Below are 22,202 nucleotides of genomic sequence, written 5' to 3'. Positions count from 1 at the left end.
AGCGATTTCATATGTTTTGGAAAAAATAAAACAAGTATGAATCTGTCTCGCCAGCCGAGATAGTCTTGCTGTCTCGCCAGCGAGACCAGTCTTTGCTGTCTCAGCCAGCGAGGACATCTTTTGCTGTCTCGGCCAGCGAGACAGTCTTTGCTGTCTCGCCTAGCGAGCAGTCTTTAGCTGTCTCCGCCAGCGCAGACAAGTGTTGAAATAGTCAAAACTTACATTTGCTAACTGCCCTACACGTGTCCATTAACTCCAAGGGACGTGGGGAAAATCATGGTCGAAAATCACGTGCGATAACTTGCCAACAATAACGCGAGTTTTGAAAACGTGGTGAGAACAGTTACAGCGAGAAACTGCCCATTTTCCGAGACAGCATTTACTGTTTCTCGCCTGAGCCGAGACAGCCAAATTTACTGTCTCGGCGCGGTCGAGACAGTAAACGCCTGTCTCGCCAGCGGAGACAGTAACACATGTCTCGCTACTGACTTCTATGATTGACTGAGTTTTCTGCAGTTACAGACCCTTTGAGGCTATAAATACCCCCCCTAGGCGTCACTTTGACGGGATCGAGCATTTGTTAGACATTCCAGAGCACGAGAAGGAGCAGCAGATTGAGTTCTTTTTTCTTGCAAACGCCTTTGCAATTAAGCTTCGACTTGATTTAGCAGGAACGTGATTCTTACTTCCGATAAGATATCGTATTCAATTTCTTACTTCGATAACGAAGTTAGGAATCATAACCCCTCTTCCGATCTGCTGATATCGGCGGTCCGACGAACCAAAGCGTTCCCGCGCACAGGCCAAAGTTCCCACGAAACGAGAATGCCCATAGACGATTTCGTCGTTTGTTTTTCTAAGAGTTTGTAATTTTTGTTTTGTTGTGTAGAAAAAATTCTTATAAAAAGATTATATCTTCTTCGAAATTATGTTGTAATAGAATAAATTATAATGAATTCCACAGCAGGATTTTTGAACCAAACAGCTGGCGACCACAGGGGAACCAGGCGCGTCTCGCTGCCGAGACCGCCGGGTGTCGCCAACGATCAAGATCATCATCAATGAAGAGATCGAATACGAATTCGATCAGACGAAGTTTGGAGAGTATTTATCAAATCCTCATCCGCACGAAATTCTTCCTCGTCTCGGCAAATATAGAGAGATTTCGAAAACTTTCAAGTCTCCCAAATTCCAACGCGAGGGCCGCCAGACAAGGATTCTGCGCCTCGATCGTTGTTAAGGCAATCTCTTGGCAATCGTCCCTGCTCAAAACGACTCTGACACCAGTTACGGAGTCGTGATCAATAGCTCACCGGTGCTGACGAAAAGATCTGTCTAGAGACAGCCGCAGCGCCGTGCCTCGACAATGCGCTAAAGCCATGCAACAAACGATGGGCTCCATACTATGCGGACCTAGAGCTCGCACTGAAACAGAAAGCGGTTCAATTGGCCCAACGGCAAAATAATGTATTTCTGCAAAAACTTACGACGGAGAGAGGAGCTTGGACATTCGTCAAAAGGGCCGTTCGAACCCTTTAAGGAACGGATACAAAGGCGTTAAGGCGAATCGCATGCCCAAACTCGCGCTCTTCGTCAACAAACGCCCAAAGAACAAGAAAGGAGCGCGTGTCTGAAAGTCACGAAAAAATACATAAAGTCTGAGATGCCAAAGACGCCGCAAGCATCTGTTCCGGGCCATCTACCTGCTCGTGCCGGTTTGAAACCCTTGGTTAGCCCAGATTTGTCTAAGTTTAAAGTGAACAATGGGCAGATCGCCTCGCGCCCTTCGGTTGACGATCCAGCAGAAGCCCCAGTTAAAACAACCATCAGATGCTGCAAATAAACCCATAGTGGTTTCATATGCAGGGGGTTCGTTAAACACCCACCTGTGAGAAACCTCACAAGCTCCAGAACGACGGAGAATACCAGTTCACTCTCGTTTTTACGGACCTTATGACAAACTCCACTCCGCAAGTGGGGGTGGGATTCAAAAATTACAACTTTGGATGCGCCTCAGCAGGCGACGACTAGTCAGTCCTATTATGTTTAACAAAGTTCAGAGGCAAGGATATGTTGCTCGAATCACCAATAATGACGACTGTACTATCAGAAAAATAACTCAAGAAAGAGGATGTCCGAGCAGCAATTGAGTCCCATTTGCGCTGTGCGAGAGACTATCAAAGCCAGTGCTGACAGGAATGCGGTATTGCTCTAGATAATTCAACAAGAGTCCCGATATTTCAAAGATTGCTCCAATGAGGCAAAACCCAAAAATGAGACGTTTTCAACAAGAAAAAATCTGGTAAATCAACGGCATGAATTCCCTTGCAGGTCACTATTCAACAATTGACACAAAGGAAAGAAACATGTTTAGTAACCCTCGACCCTGATTTCTCTCCGGGAGGAGGTTAGAGCCCAGAGTCTTTCTCATTAAAGGATGGCGCGTTAAAGAAGAGCCCAACCTACGACGAGATTACAAGAAATGCACGAGGGGTTATCTATCGGACGAAGAATTATCAAGACACTTGCTTCGCTGTCGCTTCTGACGACACCACATCAGTGTTGGACAGCCGAGACCAGGAGAATCATTGCAATTAACGCCAGATCAATTGGCCTCACATGCTGCAGGAAGCGTTGGCTAAACAACACGAAGAACATTAGAGCTGAATTCAAACTGAAATAGAGTTTGACCATGCCAGCAGATGCGGGATTTGCAGTGTCAGCAACACCAACCGGAATCAAGCCAAAGAGGCAGAATCAGTCGGCGTAATGAAAGAGGATGAGAAAAAGATATTTGGAAGATCCTCCTCCAGATAAAGACAACTCGAAAGCTAAATCCGACCAATTCAGCCACTCAACCTCCACAAATCTATTTGAAGAAAAGCGAGGAATGAGGACAAGAAGATGCACGATCTTGAGAGCCCAAGTCAACGCTTTATGCCGGCTCAAGAAGTGAAGAAACGGGCATCCCATAACCCGGTACCCGAGGGAGTGGGACCTGATTCTTATCCCAGAATTTAATTTGATTAACTTTACTCCTTTTTGATGGCAGGGGTTCCCAACTCAGCACTTGTCTACTTTAATCGCCATCTCGCGCCCGCAATATTTTGGCGAACGAAGCCCTGATGCGTACCGTCCATTCGTAGGAACCACTTTCGCGCGGCCATGCCTTCGATTTCGGTCCGACGCCTTAAGCCTGGCGAGGTATCACTAGCTGGGCCAGACATGGAAAGAGTTATTCCTCACGCAATTTCTTCGACGACGACACTGGTAAGTCTCGATCGGCCACGTTGTTGATGAGAAGCCGAAGGAGGGCGAATCGGTGATGTCTTTGCTCAAAACGATTCCGGGACAAAGCGGTGAACTGCAGAGATTCCACTCACTGAGATTTTTATTCTGAAAACATTCATAATAACCTGTCCTTGGATGTATTAGAAGTGGTGTTGGGGGTTGTTCCCATCTAAAAACTTGCGAAAGAGATGAAAGTACAGAGTTCGCGAACAAGCTGAACGCCCTTCCTTAAGCAGAAATAATTTGCCGAGCGTAGGTTTGCCACCAGCCAAAATCAGAATCAGAAACAAAACTTTAATCCTCGGCGGCCCAGAGCGAGAGGAATCCGTAGCCGCTGTAGACAGCACACCAAACGTCACAGCAGCCGCCGCAGCCAACAACCACAACAATCATCCTTCCAGTTGGCCCGCCAAGTTCAGAATCTAACAGCTCAGAAGCCAGTTAAGAATTCTGAGCCCAGATTCCAAAGGAATATCTTTCAAAGATGATGAGTTCCGCCGTCATCTTCAAATACTTTGTTGAGAGAACAACAAGGATCAAGCTTCCACGCGTCGTCACAAACCAAGAAGAAGCAACGATAGATCAATGACCAAAGTATTGCTGCATATCACAGAAGGTATCCACCATCCTACATAAGACATGTTATGGTCTAAAGGATAAAACTTCAAACATTAATTGATGTTGGTATTGTGACGCCGAAGCCAAAGAAGAGAAGGTAGGCGCAAACGCGGCTCTCTATTAGCTTTCGATCGGTTCTTTTCCTGGTTTCAAGCCGATCGCAAGTATCAAAGGTTCAAGATGCAAATCATCAACGATGACCCTCATGCGACAGCGCCAGAAGCGCGGCTCGATATCTCACAAACCCCAACGGCGAAATTCTTTGGGTTCATCCGGTATTTGCTTGAAGATGCAACAGATGGACGACACTCCACGTCGAAGAAGAAGTCCAAAGGGCATGGGAGGAGAAGTCCTGCATGAGCCTCGGCGATTCCGAGAAGAACGAAGAGGATTTATTAGCAAGCTTTATCACTTTCTTGATGGGAGAACAGGAGTTTTTGCTACAAGAAGTGGAAACGAGTACATTATAAAGTATCCGGAAACCTCAGATCCAAATGCCCAAAACTCTTACGGAGTGGGGGTAGCCCATAACTCCACCAGTAGCCCACCTGAAAAAACCTCAGGAAAGTTGTTAAGCAAAAGGCAGAAAGACCTCAACACAAAGAGGCTTCAAATCCCGAAGCAGGTTCTCGTTTTAGTAGCAGCCCTGATTGGTACGCAGACAAACCGGAAAGCTCGAACGCACCATATCGTTCACGTTATGGCCTCAGCTGCGCTTAATATCCAGCCAGAATACATTGTACGCAGTTGCTGCGCCTCTCAAAAGATAACCAGAGAAGCTTTACAAGGAAGCTTTGGCTGATTCTGAAGTATTCTTAACTCAGGTCAAGGCCAGCTTCCTGAAGAGCCAGAGTCATCAGTGCGCACTGCAATCTAGCAGCCACCAAATTTTCCTTGCATTGCTTCACAAAAGAAGCACATACAAGTCAGAATTCAAAGCATGATAGACCGTTATATTTTACTGGAATATATCGGTCGAGCATGGTTACCGCGATCCAAGTCGATCGGGTCTGCCCTGTTTAGTATCATGCCACTCGTTTGATGTACCACCTCGGAATTCCCGCCAGCAAGTTAGCCTCCACTTGGAACGTTATCTAATGGGTTTCAACCAAAGCGCGGTCAACGACGTTGGGAAATCCGGAGTGAAGTGTCAACTCGCGAGATCTGAAGTCTGAAGTCACCTGCTATGTCGTGATCGGATGCAGAGACTTCCTATAATTACTCTAATTTGGGTCGCCCATGGATCCACGGCTAATCTTATAGTTTCCCTCCACCCTCCATCAGTGTTTGCAAATATGTCGACACTAATTTGAGGAGGTCAAGACGGTGGTCGCGGATAAGCAACCATTCAAGGGGTTAGAAATTACTACTTGACTCCCTTCTTGTATGGTCGAGTCCGAAAACTGAACCAATCGGCCCCATGCGACGGACAGCGGAGGAAAGAGCTGATACTGAGCCCGGGCTCGATTCATAGCTGCAAGGTCTTGTCACTAAAGACATTGAACTCTTGTAATCGATCTTGACGCTGCATGAATCGTCGACGAAAGTTGTAACTGGCCAGACTTGCCGATGGAAATAATAATCATGATTTAGAAGTACTCGCATTGTTCTTGCATAGTGTAATGCAGAAATTGTACGACGACCTAGTCTACATATGCCACTTTTCGTCGTCCTGTAGAAGATGAAACACCGCCAAGATTCAAGCGCCGAACAACTGTGATCTTACCCGCCAAGACAGGGGGAGGTGAAAGAGATAGTCTTGGAAAAGCCGGAATCATCCCCACTCCAGACCATTTCTTAAGATAGCTAATCGGATAGAAGAAAAACCCGGCGCGACATTTTCTCTTTCGATTACAGTTCCCAAGGAATGATTATATGGTGAACCGACGTTATGACTTTCACTGGTGAAGGTCTATATTTTGGTCAAGGTATTTAGGGTTCCACCCCGTCTGCCTATGTACAAAAGCGAAAAACCAGATAATTATTACTATCGTAATAGGGGTCTGGGTTATGCTCTCCGATGACGATTATTGGCCAACAAAATCATTAACAATTAATAGTAGGAGCGGCACTCTCACCGACACCTCGCAATTGGGATTCTGATGTGAAGCATTGGAGAAAGATTCAAATCTCCTATGTGAACATTGGCGACGGTTGACCCTTTCCACAACAGAAGAGACGGTATCAGTACCTGTTTGGGCAAGATCCATGGATGCATTACATGACATATCCATTACGGTGATCGATTTGAGCAAGAGAACTCCTACGAGGATAAAGTGGTTCAAGTTAATATGGGGTGACGAAAATTGAATCGAAGCCTATATTTATCAGCGGTGATCTCCCGCCCAGACGAAAAAGGGAATTAATTGCCCTCGTTAAAGGAGTATGATTCGACGTTTTCGCAGGAACGTACGAAGATATGCCAGCGGACTCGACCCAAAATGTAGCATGCATACCTTAACATTAAAATCGGATGCCTAAACCATGTCAAGCAACAACAAGACAGTTTCGCTCCGCAAATTATGGAGGCATATAGAAGCTGAAAGTTAAGAAGTACATTGACTCTGGGTTTTCGTCAGAGAGGAACAACATCCTGATGGTTGGCAATATCGTTCCATCACTCAAAAGAATGGAAAAATCAGGAATCTGTATTGACTTCAGAGATCTGAATACAGATGCCCCAAGAATGATTTTCCCCTACGATTACGGACGTCATTATTGACAACACATGCCGGGTTTTGAAAGAATTGTCGTTCATTGATAGGATTTTTCTGGGGTTATAATCAAATCAAGATGCATCCGGATGATGAAAGCATACAGCTTTCAGAACACCTCTTGGGTCTTTTGTTTATACCGTTATGCCTTTCGGTTTAAAGAATGCCGTGCTACATAATTCAACGAGCAATGACGAAATATTTCAAGAGATCTCGGAAGGACCGCTCGAATGCATACACTGTTTGATGATCTGTGTCGTTAAGAGTCGTGATAAAAACGGACCGGGCGGGGGGGCGGGCGGGTGGGGTCCACATTAACGACTTGAAGACAATGTTCGAACTTATGAGAACTCATCAGTTAAAAGATTCAACCCGACTAAATCCTTCCTTGGAATGTCGGAGCCGGTAAATTCCTTGGCCGTTCGTCGTCACACAAAAGGTATTCATATTCGCATCCTGATAAGGTGAACGGCGATAAACGCCAAACTGCGCCTCCAAGAAATATTCTTAAAGAACTCAGCAGGCATTGCAAGGTCGATTAGCATATATCCGTCGGTTTATATCGAACTTGTCCGAAAAGTCAAACCGTGTTCCAAACTCGCCAAAGAGGCGTGTTCGTTCATTTGGGATGCAAGGCATGTCAGAAGGCCATTCGAAGATATCAAAGAAATATCTAGCGAATCCACCTATTCTCGTTGCACGAAATCGGGCAAGCTCGCGTCGTTTTTGATTTATGTCAAAGCGACGCAGCCATTCGTTTAAGTGCCTTCTTGCCACAAGCACGGACGATCAACCCGTCACGAGCAAGCTGGTGTATTATCTGAGTCGTACATTGGTAGGAAGCTGAGTCTCGTTATACGATGATTGAGAAGGAATGCCCGCTTTGGTAATTCGCCGATTCAGAAAATGCCGACATTATTTAGTCGGCACAGGACGATTTATTGCTCATTTTCCAACATAAATTCCCGTACCGAGTGTTCATTGACCAACCGGCTTCCATGAATTGGCGGCTGTTTGGCCCAGATGCGGCCTTACTCCTATCACAATATGACTTGTATTTTTAAGCCAACAGAAACTCTGTTTAAAAGGACGGCTATTTGCGATTTCTGGCTGAAAACCCTACGAAGATGTAGTCGATTGGTACGGACGACCTGCCAGATTGAAACTCACGAAGTTAATACCACCTCAGCATCAACAAGTGTTGCAATGCTACTTCGATGGGTTCCCGATCAAAACCAAACGTGGCAAGTGCACCCCGGATGTTCTAAAAATCTCCTCGAGGATGGGGGTCGTTTTTAGTGTTCCCCGGAAAGCACGTTCTTCCTAGAGCATTTATTCACTGACTTAACCATGCTCTAATAACGTGGCTGAATACAATGCATTAATAATCGCCGGACTTAATTTTTCGCCAAAGAAGCTGGCGGGTCGAATACCTTGAAGCTTTATGGAATTCTCACTGGTGGTTAATCAAATACGAGGAGAGTATGAAGGTCAGAAATCGAGACCTGATTCCATACCACCAGGTGGCCATCGAAATAGCAAGCTCGTTGAAGAATTTTTCATCGCAGTACAGTTCCCGCGGCTGCTCTCCAAAATACGGATACGCGGATGCATTGGCAGCATTGTCAGTATCCTTGGCTTCAACCTCCTGAAAACAGAGCAATTTTAATTACAGGGGGACTCATCAGCTTATTGCCAATCTACGATTCGGGATGTAAAGAGGTTACTCAAACTGGAGTTGGACCCGAAGAGTTCGAGATTGGGCATTTTTCCTATTATTGACTACGTCTACATGGCTATATTACCTGCAATGATGTAAGAGAAAGGGAATCGATTCGGCGAAGAGCGCGGTTTTTTTACAATCCACATTTCGCAAACGTTGTATCGACGAGCTTATGATGCGTCTTTTACTTTCGTTGTCTATCCAGTAAAGAGACGGAACAAGCCACTCAGAAGAGGCACATAATGGATATTCGGTGCACGATCAAGCCCGGTCTAAACTCTGCGAACGATTTAGGAGAATCGCGGAATCTCTCTCTTTTCTTGTGAATTTTTGAGTGATCTTCTCTATGCTTGGGATATCTATTAGCATTTTTTGACGCCTACAAGTATAGCTACCAAATAAATAGGCATCAAATCATCTATGATCTAACTATCACTTGGTAGAAATCATAAGAACTCCTCAGCATCCTGAAAAGTTGATTGAAACTGTGGTAAAATGGATTAAGTATATATTCTAGAACATAAATACCACAAGAAAATCGAACATGATCTATGGGTTAATATAATTAATTTGACCATGATTAAGTTTGACCTACCTCAGTCCGACTCATAGGTCTTCTAGAGCGTAGTTGACTGATAGCATCTTCTGTGCTTCCTGATGCAAGTTCTGTTATCCAAGTCAAAGATAACATGCAAACATAGTGGAAACCAAAACACAAGATAAAAATACTAAGCTAATTGATCGATCAAAGGAGAAGTACAAGGTTCTTCAATTGTGCAAATGATTTCCCTTAGATGACTGGAAATTATGAATTAATTGCTATATCAATTCTGTTTTGATCAATCTGATATCAATTGTGTAACCAATAGATTGAAGATATGAATTAATTGTTATATCAATTCTATTAAATATATTTATATCATGACTTCTTAATAATGCAATAGCTACTCCAGACAGAAATACAGGAGCCCCTGTAACCAATAACCATTACTTGAGAAAACCTGTTCAGTAGTCCTCTTAGCAATAATTTGACTACATTTTTTATTACATGTAGGGATTTTTTAAAATTTGTTCCTTCGCTCGTCTTGGTGTAATCAGAAATTCTTCAAAGTTTTCGAAAGCCCCCAGATGTAGGTTGTAAACATTTTATTTTGATCAAAACTGAACCTGAATAATCAGTAGTATCATGGAAGTATCATGAGAATTCTGACTTGTAAACTACTCTTGTGCATTGGTAATGTTATTGTTTTGAACTTTCATTAAATATATTTATACTTGTTAGAATTTTTAATTGTTCCCATTCCCTATATGCAAATTTAGTAGTATGCTATGTGATATATATAGTATGAAAGGCCTTACAGGTCATAAATGAGGATATAAAGAAACTTTGTATAGAATTAAGCAATTATGTTTTTTCTTCAGGCAACACGTATTCACGAGTGTGCCAGCTAGATATGGAGCCTTACTTAATGTACCGTTATGCCGTGAGCTGGCATACTAACTCTCTTCAAAATAACATGTATTATCTGCAAATGCACCCGCTTCCTCCTCTAAAGAGAAGACCAAACATCTATAATCGTAAAATTAACTTAAATTTAACATTAAATTATGTGAATCTAAATACATATTCAGAGAATAGCTCACTTTATTACTAAATTATGTGAATCTAAATACATATTCAGAGAATAGCTCACTTTATTACTTTAAATTTGCATGTCAACTATTTTTTACTTATCTATACTGCACATTCAGAGAATAGCTCACTTTATTACTTTAAATTTGCATGTCAACTATTTTTTACTTATCTATACTGCACATAAACTATTGTTGATGAGTTCTTTGTAAGAAATATGATGACCAAGCACAGCTTACTGAAACTGTTGAGAGGAAACGATAGCTTTCCATAGAGAAGGTAGCTAATTTTACTAAATTGTTATTCTAATTTATTTCTTTTAGTAGCCCAAATTTATTTGTATCTATTTTATGACATGGCCAGATTCTCATTGTTCTTAAAAGAATAATCAATGAAGATTGCCTACTACTATATTCCATAAGCAAAGATGATCGTCAAAGCCCATGTAAAATTCAAGAACTTGAGCTTTTTCTTTTTGGTGAGAGTTTTGATGATTTATCAATGACTTTATTTTGGTTTGCAGTATTATTTTGAGGACAAAAGCACCGCCTATTGATACAAAGAAGCCACCGCCTGTTTCATCTAAGAACCCACCGCCTATTGATACAAAGAGAGTTCTTGAGAGATCAGATTCAACGGTTCCTCCAATGTCAGTAGACTTGAAAACAAAGCCAGTTAGTTATACCCCACATGTTGGAAGGCCTCCAGCGCTTAAGAAGCCAAAGGCTAAAGACCCTCATAAGAGGGATATGACGTTTGAAGAGAAGCAAAAGCTGAGCAATAATTTGCAAAATCTTCCTCCAGAGAAACTGGATAATGTGGTGCAGATTATCAAGAAGAGGAACTCATCACTGAGTCAGCATGATGATGAGATTGAGGTAGATATAGATAGTGTTGATACTGAGACTCTTTGGGAGCTGGATAGGTTTGTTACCAATTATAAGAAGAGTCTAAGCAAGAACAAGAGGAAGCCAAAGCTTGGTGAGCTTGCACTTCAGTAAAGGTCGGACAATCAGCAACATGAAGGGCAAGAAATGGTACAGGAAAGGGTATGACAATTGAATGATATTTTATAAGAGGTCTTCTTTTTGTACAGTTACTTAGATTTACATTTTCCTCATTTGAGCAGAATTCTGATGCTGTAGTTGCAGAAGTGCCAACAGAGAGCAGGACAGGTAACTTAATTTCACTTGCCTGATATTGTTCTACTTTTTCCTAATATCTTGCTATTTGTTGTTAACCCATATCATGGAATGTGTGGTTAAATTTAATTTGTGAAAACAGTGGTTGATGAAAAGCACGCGGCTTCCTCTCCACTACAAGCAGGTGAAAAGAAGGGAGATAATGCAAGTAGGTCAAGTAGTTCGAGCAGCTCGGGTAATGAGAGAATTTGCTATGGATTGATTTATTAATTTAAATATTAATGTTTAATTATGTTTATGGTTTATTGTAATGTATAGGGGATTCCATGTTTTGCTCAAATATGTGCCTGGTATCAGTTTCAGAACTGATAACGAACCTTTCAAGGTACAGAAATAACCCAAAATTTAGCTAATATAAAAGTTTATAATCACATAGGAATATATTTTGATCTTGTCCCTTTTACAGTAGGAAATGCAGAACTTCACCCAGAAGATCGTTGGAATGATGAAATCAGAAAATATATTCCAATGGCAGGGTGACACTATTATCGTATCTCAGGTTACAAGTTTTCAACATTATCTCTACAAATTTATAGTAATACTAATATTGCTTGTATTGATATTAGATTATTTATTGCTATATTTTCGCAGATTGAGAATGAATTTAGGCATCTAGAACGGGATCATGAGGCTCCAGCAAAGGCTTATGCAGGTTGGGCAGCTGTCTCCACGGCCACCGCCTGTTTCATCTAAGAAGCCACCGCCTATTGATACAAAGAGAGTTCTTGAAAGATCAGATTCAACGGTTCCTCCAATGTCAGTAGACTTGAAAACGAAGCCAGTTAGTTATACCCCACATGTTGGAAGGCCTCCAGCGCTTAAGAAGCCAAAGGCTAAAGACCCTCATAAGAGGGATATGACGTTTGAAGAGAAGCAAAAGCTGAGCAATAATTTGCAAAATCTTCCTCCAGAGAAACTGGATAATGTGGTGCAGATTATCAAGAAGAGGAACTCATCACTGAGTCAGCATGATGATGAGATTGAGGTAGATATAGATAGTGTTGATACTGAGACTCTTTGGGAGCTGGATAGGTTTGTTACCAATTATAAGAAGAGTCTAAGCAAGAACAAGAGGAAGGCGGAGCTTGCTGAGCTTGCACTTCAGTCAAGGTCGGACAATCAGCAACATGAAGGGCAAGAAATGGTACAGGAAAGGGTATGACAATTGAATGATATTTTATAAGAGGTCTTCTTTTTGTACAGTTACTTAGATTTACATTTTCCTCATTTGAGCAGAATTCTGATGCTGTAGTTGCAGAAGTGCCAACAGAGAGCAGGACAGGTAACTTAATTTCACTTGCCTGATATTGTTCTACTTTTTCCTAATATCTTGCTATTTGTTGTTAACCCATATCATGGAATGTGTGGTTAAATTTAATTTGTTTCCTAATATCTTGCTATTTGTTGTTAACCCATATCATGGAATGTGTGGTTAAATTTAATTTGTGAAAACAGTGGTTGATGAAAAGCATTGTTGTTAACCCATATCATGGAATGTGTGGTTAAATTTAATTTGTGAAAACAGTGGTTGATGAAAAGCACGCGGCTTCCTCTCCACTACAAGCAGGTGAAAAGAAGGGAGATAATGCAAGTAGGTCAAGTAGTTCGAGCAGCTCAAGTAGTGACTCTGGATCTTCCTCTAGTGGTAATATACTATCTAGATACATTCCTTTTTAGATATGCTATATAGATATATGTGTAGAAATTTCACCCCAACTTAAATTGAAGCCATATGCCTATGACATGAGGGCTGGTTTCCTTCTTGGTCACCCTTAATTTATTTATTCTTCTATAATTTGGAGTTCATTTTAGGTTTCTTATTTGGTTTGGTAGGTAGCAAGTTAGTTTCATTACTAGAGCTATTAATTCTTGAGAGTTGGGTCAATTTAACTTAAACCAAGTGGCATGTTGCAGATTCTGACAGTGATAGTTCTTCTGCTGGATCTGATGCGGCTCAGTCACCGAGAACATAGGAAAACTGGATTCAGGTAGGACCTGGATTCTTGACAGCATTGTGTTTCGTTAGTTATTGTGACTTACCTTTTAAAACATTGATTATGTGATTTATGACATCTTGTGCATATTGCTGTGAACTTTATGGTCTTTTTTTTAACATGATGAGATCACTTCTGTATATGGGCTGTCATTATTAGTTCATTATGAAGGTAAATGAAAATACATACTTCTTTTAACCTTCTGTCTGTTTTTATAGGGTAGGCATGCTCTGTATCCAAGACAATGTGTAAACCATGCCTACTTTTTCTATGCTGTGAATGCTTTTATTCCAGTATTAACTTACTTGAAGAATGGTTACGATCACTTACCCAGAGAAATTGATATTTCTTTCCTTATAGGAAATAAGGATAATGTTTTTCATATGCAAAACAAGCTCAAGTGCTTGTTTAAGTAACTAAATCTAAATGTGTCATTGTGCAAAATAAAACTTGTTGTTGATGTTTGTCGATTCAACATCCATTGCTTGTATAATAATACCGAGCACTATTGCAAATTCACATCAACCGTATTATTTGGTAATATTCTGTTCAACCATTGATCTATATTAAATGAATAGGATTACTTTAAAAAAAGGCAATCAAGGATGTAAACTTGATTGAACAAGCAGACACATAAATCAAGAGCTTGTTTCTAATTTACTGGCTCTTCTAATACGTGGGTTAAAGGAAACTAATAGCTTCCTGACGGAAAACTCTCTCTTGATCATAAGGTGCTACAACAACATGCATGTCAAAGACAAGGATTGGAGTAAAAAATGGTCTTATTATGAGCTTTTATACAAGGTTATGTGTTTTTGATGAGTGGGATGTGGGATTGTCTTTTGTACGTTAAGAGTTATGGCATGTAAAAACATCTTAAGCACAAGTGAACATAAATGACTCTCTTAAATTGGGTCTGGGTTTTAAATGTAATCTTTTTAAGGTAGCAATTCTACTTTTTCAGTTGAGGTCACAATTTTTATTTAAAAAGTACCAAAGGCCCTAGGAATATTGACGTGGATCCTGCATGATATATGTGTGTGTTCATGCACGGGTGTTTGTGTGTAAGAGATACACGGGTTCAAAAAAACATATAGACACAATGATGACCAAAACACATCCAAATCCAAATGGAAAATCCAACCTGATGTCGAATGGATCCACATTGATTGATTTCATAGATCTATACCTGCTTGTTGATTAGTTATGTGACTCATGTCTTTTATTGACTTTTTAGAGGTGATATTTAAGTTCAAGTAGTTACATTTCAGTTTTGAGTAATTGTGGCTTAGATATGCTATGGTCTTTTTTCTCTTTAAAGTAAAAACTATGCTCAACAATATTCCAATGTTCGTCATGTTCTTGATGTAGATACTAGATAAGTGTTGGTAGCCTTTGGCTGATTTATGGTTGTTTAGTTTTATTTGGTCAAGACAATAGGATCCATTTTAATAAAAGATCATAATTTCTTGAGGAGGAAGATGATTTTATTTGAAAACAGATTTTCATTAACCTTTGTGCATTTACCAGGGGACCTATCAATATTACTTCTTTTTTTGAGATATCTCATATAATTCTGCATGTATTTTCCTTGGGTTTTATTTTATACATAACTATCATAGTTTTCCATGGAGGCCATAAGATCTATCTCATTCCTTTTTTGTGTTCGCATTTCAATAATATTCATGACAAATGAGAAGAATGAAACTAATCTCTAGTGGTCAAACCCAGGAGTGTAATTCCTGGTTTGATGTTAGCCTTTCCGTTTTATTTGATTTAGTTTTCCAGACTCTTAGAAGGGAGTCAACACTGGACTAAAATTAAACTGATGGTGTATACTGGATACTCAATTTGGTTACTTCAAATCATGGAAAATTTGGAAATCAGGGAGACAATTGGTACTCTTTGTCTCTTTGAGTCATGGTAGTCCTTTTTGCTCTGCTATAATTTACAGAGAGGAATATTCCGAGTGGTTAAGTTACCTAAGTATTTGATTGGCTTCACTAAAGGGGTAGCTATTCATAACCTGATCATAACTGGTTTAACTCTTTGAGAGGGTACAATGAAACTTTAACTTCTGTCGAAATGTTGATTTAACCTTCTATTTTGTTAATTGTTGCTTTGATATGCAATCGTGGAAAATGGAATTTGTTTGTGGAGGAGTTGGTTCAAGGCGCTAAGTTTTACAACATTTCTAGGAAGCTTGTTGGAATTTCATTTCTTAACTTAACTAATTGATGAGTTTGCTGATCATCACAAATTAAGCTTATCTAGCCAGAAGATTTTTGATTTTACATCGAGCACCACCAAGAACTACGCAAAATATGAATTTTGAGGTCATGAAGTGTTTTTATAAGCTTAAGCAGGAATAGATAATTTCAACTGCTTTAAATTTAAGTGATCTTAATAGCCTATTTGGTCGAACCATCACAAAACTGTACAATTCTATATATCTGGACTGTTTTCTTTGGGGTATATTGTTTTTTTGATTGCTGAGCTTCTTAGAGTGGGGTATAATGTTCGCTCTTTTCAGTTTACAAATTGGATATTGTAATATAAACTGTATGTTTGTATGCAATGTCAACTGTCATAACTTTGTAAGTGCTAAGTTGAATTTGTCGATTGGACACAAGGACACAATTTGGAATCGTTGCACATGGAAGGGATTCTATTAGTTGGGTTGACTGAGCTGTAATTTGGTTTTGGGCACTCTATCAACACACAATAGCAAGCTATCTTTTGTAATGTGTGCTTTATATATTTGGTAGCATTTGACAAGCTGAAATGATATCCTCTTGCTTTGAAGCATATCCCTCTCTACTAGTTACTACAGGCAAACCTCACAGGAAATGATATCCTGATGCTGTTATTCACCTTATTAATAATTTAGCCTGCTCAAGTAACTGAAGCATGAAGAACAAACTTCACAGGAAATTGTTGTTTTAATAGCAACATCTTATTGTCTAATCATGTAACTTCTGTTGCTTCCATTAGTTGATTTATTAACTCAAAATTTATTCAAAAAGGGTGTGACATTCTATTGATGGTTGGTCTTAGGCCTTTAGTTTTGAGGTAGTATTTATTGGTTCTAGGTTTTGTTGAAGACGTGAAGTATATGTTCTGATGTGTGTTCACATTGTGGGATACAATACAGAAATTATTGGGATTGGACTTAGTTAGATGTTGTCGTTTTTCACATGAGATTACCAAGGGAGCCTGAGATTTGGTTATGCATCATAAGGAGGTTCAAGTGGGTCTTAATCACAATTCACTTAAATGTAAAATATGATTTTAAGACTTGAATTTTGAGAGATGGCTAAATGAATTAAAGCATAGGAATGCTATTATGTTATGGTTTCTCTTAAGACTTACTAGGGCATCTTCTCCCTATGTCTACGAACACAGTAATATGTTGAAAATTAAGGGCACAACTGAATCAATCTTCTGATTACTTTCTGCTCTGGCTGTACAATTCATCTTCTTCCAGGGTGTTTAATTTCACCGTGCAACTTCATTAGCTCCCTAGTTCTCTAGGACAAAGCTTTCCGAACAACTGACTTTAGCTAAAAGCCTAGGATCTTCGAATAGCTTTTTATGTAGTGTCCAAGATTCTCTTAATGTTGGCTGCTCATGTGTTGCCACCTTAGAAGAGTTAGTAACTTAAAGTAGAAGGTTTAAATATTGAATTTTCTTGATATTTCAAAAGACGGTAATTCACCTCATGATTATTTTCTCCCTACTTGATATCTGTTTATACTACATTAAATCTGGCCATATCTTAGTGTGGATATGTATGGCTTCCCTTGTTCACATAGTATGCAATTAGAATATTTAATCCTAAATGTGGATCCCCCTCCCTCCCTCCCTCTTGTTTCTATCACTCCTTGAATCTAGAACAATTTTTAGCTTTTACGATGTCAACACTTCTATTTAGATTTGACTTGTTAGACAGTCTTAGGATTTTTGTGTGTGTTGCAGTCCCATATCGTCTGATCAGCGGTAGTGTTTTCTAAAAGAAGTTAAAGAAGTCTTGTGCAGGAAATGTTTTCTCATTATTTTTTCTCAGGTTTTTAAATGCATATTTTGAGTCGACACAAGATTGTTAGGGGCCTGCTTCACTTGCATAAAAATGGTTCAAAATGAGAACGTTATTGAATTGAAGGGAAAATTCTATAGGACAATTATAACATCAACAATGCTTTAATCAAAATGCTGGGCAGTTAAAAATGACATGTACAAATGAATGTAGCAGAAGTGAGAATGTTGCGATGGTCTTCTGAATACACGCTAAAAGAAATGATATAAAATGAGTGCGTTCGTAGGAGATTGGAGGCTGCTTCTATTAATGATTTTATCAGTGACAATTGCTTGTGATGTTTTGGTCATGTAATAGTGAACACTAAATGCACCAATTAGGAGATGGGATAGGATAATAGTTTATGGAGGCAAAGAGGACAAGAGGTAGAACTAAAAGAGCTTGTTGGAAGCCATTAAGAAAGATTTGTTAGTAGTTAACGGAGATGATCTATAATAGAAATGAATGGAAGAGTACACTGACCCCAAAATTTGGGTAAAGGATTGGTTGTTGTTTTATGTACCGAGGTTCTACTTATCACCTCATATATTAGACTTTCGCTTTCTTCTACATATACACACAATGATAAATTTTGTTGCGCTAGCATTGATTCTACCAAAGCATTATTTTTCCTTTTGTTTCATTATTTTGCCAACTCGATTTCATAGCATGTCATGTGTGGTTGCGTAGTTTGTTTCCTTTTCAAAAGCAAATCCAGGATGTCCTTGTATATAACAATTTCTTCAAGCTCAAGTAACATTTCCAGCTATCTTCAATATATTGAATATCAATAATCAACCATCAGAATGGGTTGTGAAATAACATTTTGCACTCAATCCAATAATCATTCTATGCCTGAAAGTTAAGGGGAATATACTTTTCCATATTCATTTCTTGAGTGCTCTCTTATTCAGCTATGTGTTCTCCAGTTGCTTCACGTAAACATGTTGAAGTTTATACTGCAGCACATATTATCCTTATTAAGTATTAACCATACCTTTTTACATAAACTTCAGTTGGAAGTTAAGAAGATCATCATCATGTTGTATATACCAACTACTGACTGGTTCTTTTTATTTACATCTTAGAAAATATTCATATACATATGTCCTACATGTATGTGCCATAGTAAATCTCATGCATATGCTTTGGATATACCATTGTGCCAGGTATCTTGTATTTGTGTCATCCTGCATCATTAAAGAGTGAAAACCATGGAATCTATGATGATGGTGGAATTAAAGACCAATCAACTATATTTTTTTATACCAATCAACTATATTTTTTTATACAGTAGAGATTATTATTGATGGGGACTAGTTTGCTGGCCCAACACCAGTTAACCTACTGGTTAGTAATTAGTAATTACACCCACCATATATCAACCGGAAGCAAAGTTTCATATTTTCATCTGGGCAAATTTTTATAGTATAATCTCGTTCAAATCATTTTTCGTTGTAAAATTGTAGAGTACAAATACAGTGGTAATATGTAAGTACTCAATTGTATTTTTTTGACTTATCATCATCATGTCGTGTAATGACATCTATTGTTTTAATAATATTATGCAGAAAATTGTATATATTAGGCTATAATAAGTTGTTTTATGCAATTTGATGATGTATTTAACTTTAATGTATTAAGTAATATTAGTATAGTTGCTATTTTTGAGTATATGTTACCACAATTGTTGCGTATACTTGAGTGGGGTTAGGTGGGGACAATTAACGGAAGATGAAAATAAATAGAACACCAAATAAAAGCTAGCCCCCAGAATACTAGTTTTAATGATAAGACCAGAGCCGTCTTTTTCGAGAAAAGATACTAGAGAATTTTGAGCAATTCTATTATGATTAATAATCTCAAGGTGTTACATTGGACGCAGTTCTGATTGCTTCCTTATGTCTAAGAAAGTGGGGAAAGCTATACTTCTGCAGAGTACTACAACTGCATCATCATAAATTTGAAAGTTAGCGGGGAAAATGTTATTTAGTAGATATAAGTGGAAGAAAATATCCCAAGGTTTACTTGCCACGTGACCGCAATGAAGCATGACCGATTTCCTCACTGAAATTGTTGAATTTCCTCCTGAATTTATTAGTACCCATGAGTCAATCTGCCAGGTTACAATGATGCACTTCTCAATTAATACCAGTGACGCATCAGATGAGTACTGTTGTTTGATCCTTAGATTATGCAGATTGAAATAAGTGTATAATTTTCTGTGTTATCTGGTGATAAGTAATTACAAAAAGAGTAAATAGTTCAGGTTTCAAAACCATGATTCTAATTTTTCTGTAGATATGGAATCAGTTCGTGCCTGATAGTATTGGAGCTAGCAAGAGAGATGCAATTGCCTGGTAGATGTGATGGTTACTCTATAAATTGAGGACTCGTGTAGGATCGGCAAGCTTGTTGGAACAAATGAATACCCTGACATGGTCATGGCTTCTCAGTAGGAGTGTTGAGAGAGACGTTTTTACAGTTCTCTTCATATTTTTGCATGACTGGTCCCTGTATTTGAGGTTGCTTGGTATTTTTGGTGCTTCGTTATTGCATTCATATAGAGTTTAGAATACATAACTTTTGCTTGGTGCTTCTATGCTTCGTTGTTGCAATCATGTCTTGCTTTTACTATTTCATGTTTTTGGTTTTAAAAACTTTTTCAGCTATAATATTGGTTCTTCATCAGGCAAGGTATGCAAACTGTTCATCAGGATTCTAGAGTAGTCATTTTCCTGGCATATTCGGTGATACCTACCTTTAAAGTAATACATATTTTGTTGCTAAAACTGTGACTATTATTTCTCGATTCCTAGCCATTATTCTGGTTGCATGTAAAGTTACATTTACTCACGACAACGACATCATCTGTGAATTAGTTGACTGAGCCAGGGGCAAGAGAAGACTCCCCTTCCCTTCCGCCTTCTGTGTGTGTATACGCTCGTGCGTGCTTGTGTGACAGTATATATTGTTGTTTTCCATTCAACAACGATGGGGTGACATTAAATAATCTGATGTAAAATCAATATTCATCCAACTTTTACCTGTGATATCTATTGGTCATTTTGTTGACACGCTAGTCTAGTCTGTGGTTTATACCAATGCTCATCATCTGTGTGTGCCTTCTGTTTCAGATTTATTACATGAAATATCCATATTTCTTTCTAACCCTACAAATTAAATAATTTCAAGACTTAATATGTTCACGGTAGCTTGAAAGTACTTGTTGCACGCTCCATGCAGGTACTGTATTCAAGAATGAAAATTTGCAGACGTGATGTTTTTGACCTGATGACTATGTGATGGTGGCTGAACTGGTAAAACCAGGTTTCCTGTTGGGACTAATCTTTTTTTTTTTAATTTTTTTGCTATGACGTCTCTTTCAACATTGGAGGAGGCTATGACTGTTACCTTTGCTTCTGCTTGCTTGCGAACGCCATTGAGGTGGCAGAACATGGTGGAGTAACCCTTTGTCTTAATTACACTCTTTTGTATCATCTCTGCAGATATTGTATGTATTGTAGGAAATGTGATTTGTTATAGATTCAGATAGATGCAGGAATTTGTTGTCTCCTACTTGATGTATAATAGCTGTTGTGTATCGCCACTCACCAGTATTTTTGGATCAAGCAGCATGGTTGTTTAAGTTGCAGGATCCTTTCAGACAAGAAGCTTGCACTTTCTTAGCGTCGCTTCACCCTGTGGTCCTCCAGTAAGCCTTAAGTTGCATTTATTGCATATGGGTACTGGGATTTGCTTTTTAGTCATTTAGATTAGATTAGATTAGATTTATCGGTTTTCTACCGCGTGACAATACTATTGTTGTTGAAGTTGTGTGTTTTTCCTTAAATTCTGGTAGATATTTGATTGTTTGGATGTGCTTGGTTGGCGAGAGTGGGTTTTCTCTGGCATCTAAATTGGAATTCAAATGCTGTGTGCACTGCATGTTGAATAAAGTGAGATAGAAAGTGGTGCATGTTGAAAGGAATAAAATGGGAAATTATGAGGGAGGAGTTTTGTCTCAGTGGCTAGTAGTGCATGTCTTATTTGCTTTTACCGTGAAGGCGTTGACGGCCAATACAAGCCAGTTAATGGCAGGAATTGTGGGAAAGGGTCTGTAGATTGCGAGATGATTGTAGTCCTCTGTTTTACCAGCATAAGTCTATTTAATCACCGGTCACTGGTGCTGCATCGTTGAAAAGTGTAAGGTGATTTCGGCGTTTTCTGTTTGTTTGGAGTAAAATCATTGCAGGTTGCTATTGCCAATCATCTTTGTATGTTTCACGGCATACCGCTGTAAATGTTTCGTGATTTCTTTTGATATCCGTTTGATAGGAAGGGAAAACTTCTCAGGGTTTTTTTATCCTCCTCTCTGTCATTTACATCTTTCTGGTTATTTCATGTTTCTTTTCGTCTTGCGAGGAACTACATCTCATATTACGACATTGAGTGTGCTAAGCATGGATGATAACCAAGCAACATGTGCCTGTTCATAAGAAACAAAAATCCACACGTAATCAACATTTGTATTTTTGGTTTGACGAGGGAGTAACATGTGCCTGTTCATAAGAAACAAAAATCCACGCCTAACCAACATTTATATAGTTGGTTTGACAAGGGAACTTCACCATGATCCTTTGAACTATAGATACCAAACCCCCTCGGGCGTGGCTAAGAGGCATTCCCTAAAGAGGCATTCCCTAACGCATGACATCGGGTGTTCTAAGAAATTAAGATCCTGTGAGTGCTCTCGAGGAGAATCGACCTTGAGACTGTTCATAGGTAGTTAACCAGCTCAGTTAGACCCTCTTGAATACCTAACCTTGTGATAATGTTTAAATTTTGGGATATTGTGAGGTAGAATGTCCTCACACAATAGAATATATATGAGACGGCCACATGTTGTTTGAAGTTGGTTCCCTCTGCCTTGCATGTTGGTTAAGCTTTTG

General features: G+C 39.3%; 1 protein-coding gene and 2 long non-coding RNA genes across 3 annotated transcripts in view; all 3 read left to right on the top strand.

Annotated features, from left to right (window-relative positions):
* The window catches only part of LOC109842124 (transcription factor GTE4-like), a 22,593-nt gene extending 1,510 nt beyond the window's left edge, over positions 1 to 21,083 (top strand). The window contains exons 2-11 of the mRNA XM_020411034.1: positions 10,503 to 10,976; positions 11,084 to 11,154; positions 11,264 to 11,333; positions 11,440 to 11,506; positions 11,591 to 11,680; positions 11,798 to 12,337; positions 12,418 to 12,463; positions 12,707 to 12,826; positions 13,096 to 13,169; positions 20,497 to 21,083. Of these exons, the coding sequence (XP_020266623.1) occupies positions 10,503 to 10,976; positions 11,084 to 11,154; positions 11,264 to 11,333; positions 11,440 to 11,506; positions 11,591 to 11,680; positions 11,798 to 12,337; positions 12,418 to 12,463; positions 12,707 to 12,826; positions 13,096 to 13,154 (1,537 nt within the window). The 3' untranslated portion in view covers positions 13,155 to 13,169; positions 20,497 to 21,083. The remainder of the gene's footprint in view (positions 1 to 10,502; positions 10,977 to 11,083; positions 11,155 to 11,263; positions 11,334 to 11,439; positions 11,507 to 11,590; positions 11,681 to 11,797; positions 12,338 to 12,417; positions 12,464 to 12,706; positions 12,827 to 13,095; positions 13,170 to 20,496) is intronic.
* On the top strand, positions 10,982 to 11,373 carry LOC109840042. Its single transcript, XR_002246789.1, has 3 exons — positions 10,982 to 11,028; positions 11,109 to 11,154; positions 11,264 to 11,373. It is a non-coding gene; the product is annotated as an uncharacterized LOC109840042 (long non-coding RNA).
* Positions 11,439 to 11,844, top strand: LOC109840043. Its single transcript, XR_002246790.1, has 3 exons — positions 11,439 to 11,506; positions 11,588 to 11,680; positions 11,773 to 11,844. It is a non-coding gene; the product is annotated as an uncharacterized LOC109840043 (long non-coding RNA).

This window comes from Asparagus officinalis, chromosome 5 (genome assembly GCF_001876935.1).
Source record: "Asparagus officinalis chromosome 5, Aspof.V1, whole genome shotgun sequence".
In the NCBI taxonomy this organism is placed as follows: domain Eukaryota; kingdom Viridiplantae; phylum Streptophyta; class Magnoliopsida; order Asparagales; family Asparagaceae; genus Asparagus; species Asparagus officinalis.
The sequence above is the reverse complement of the archived record's forward strand: the minus strand, read 5'-3'. Positions and strand labels throughout refer to the sequence as shown.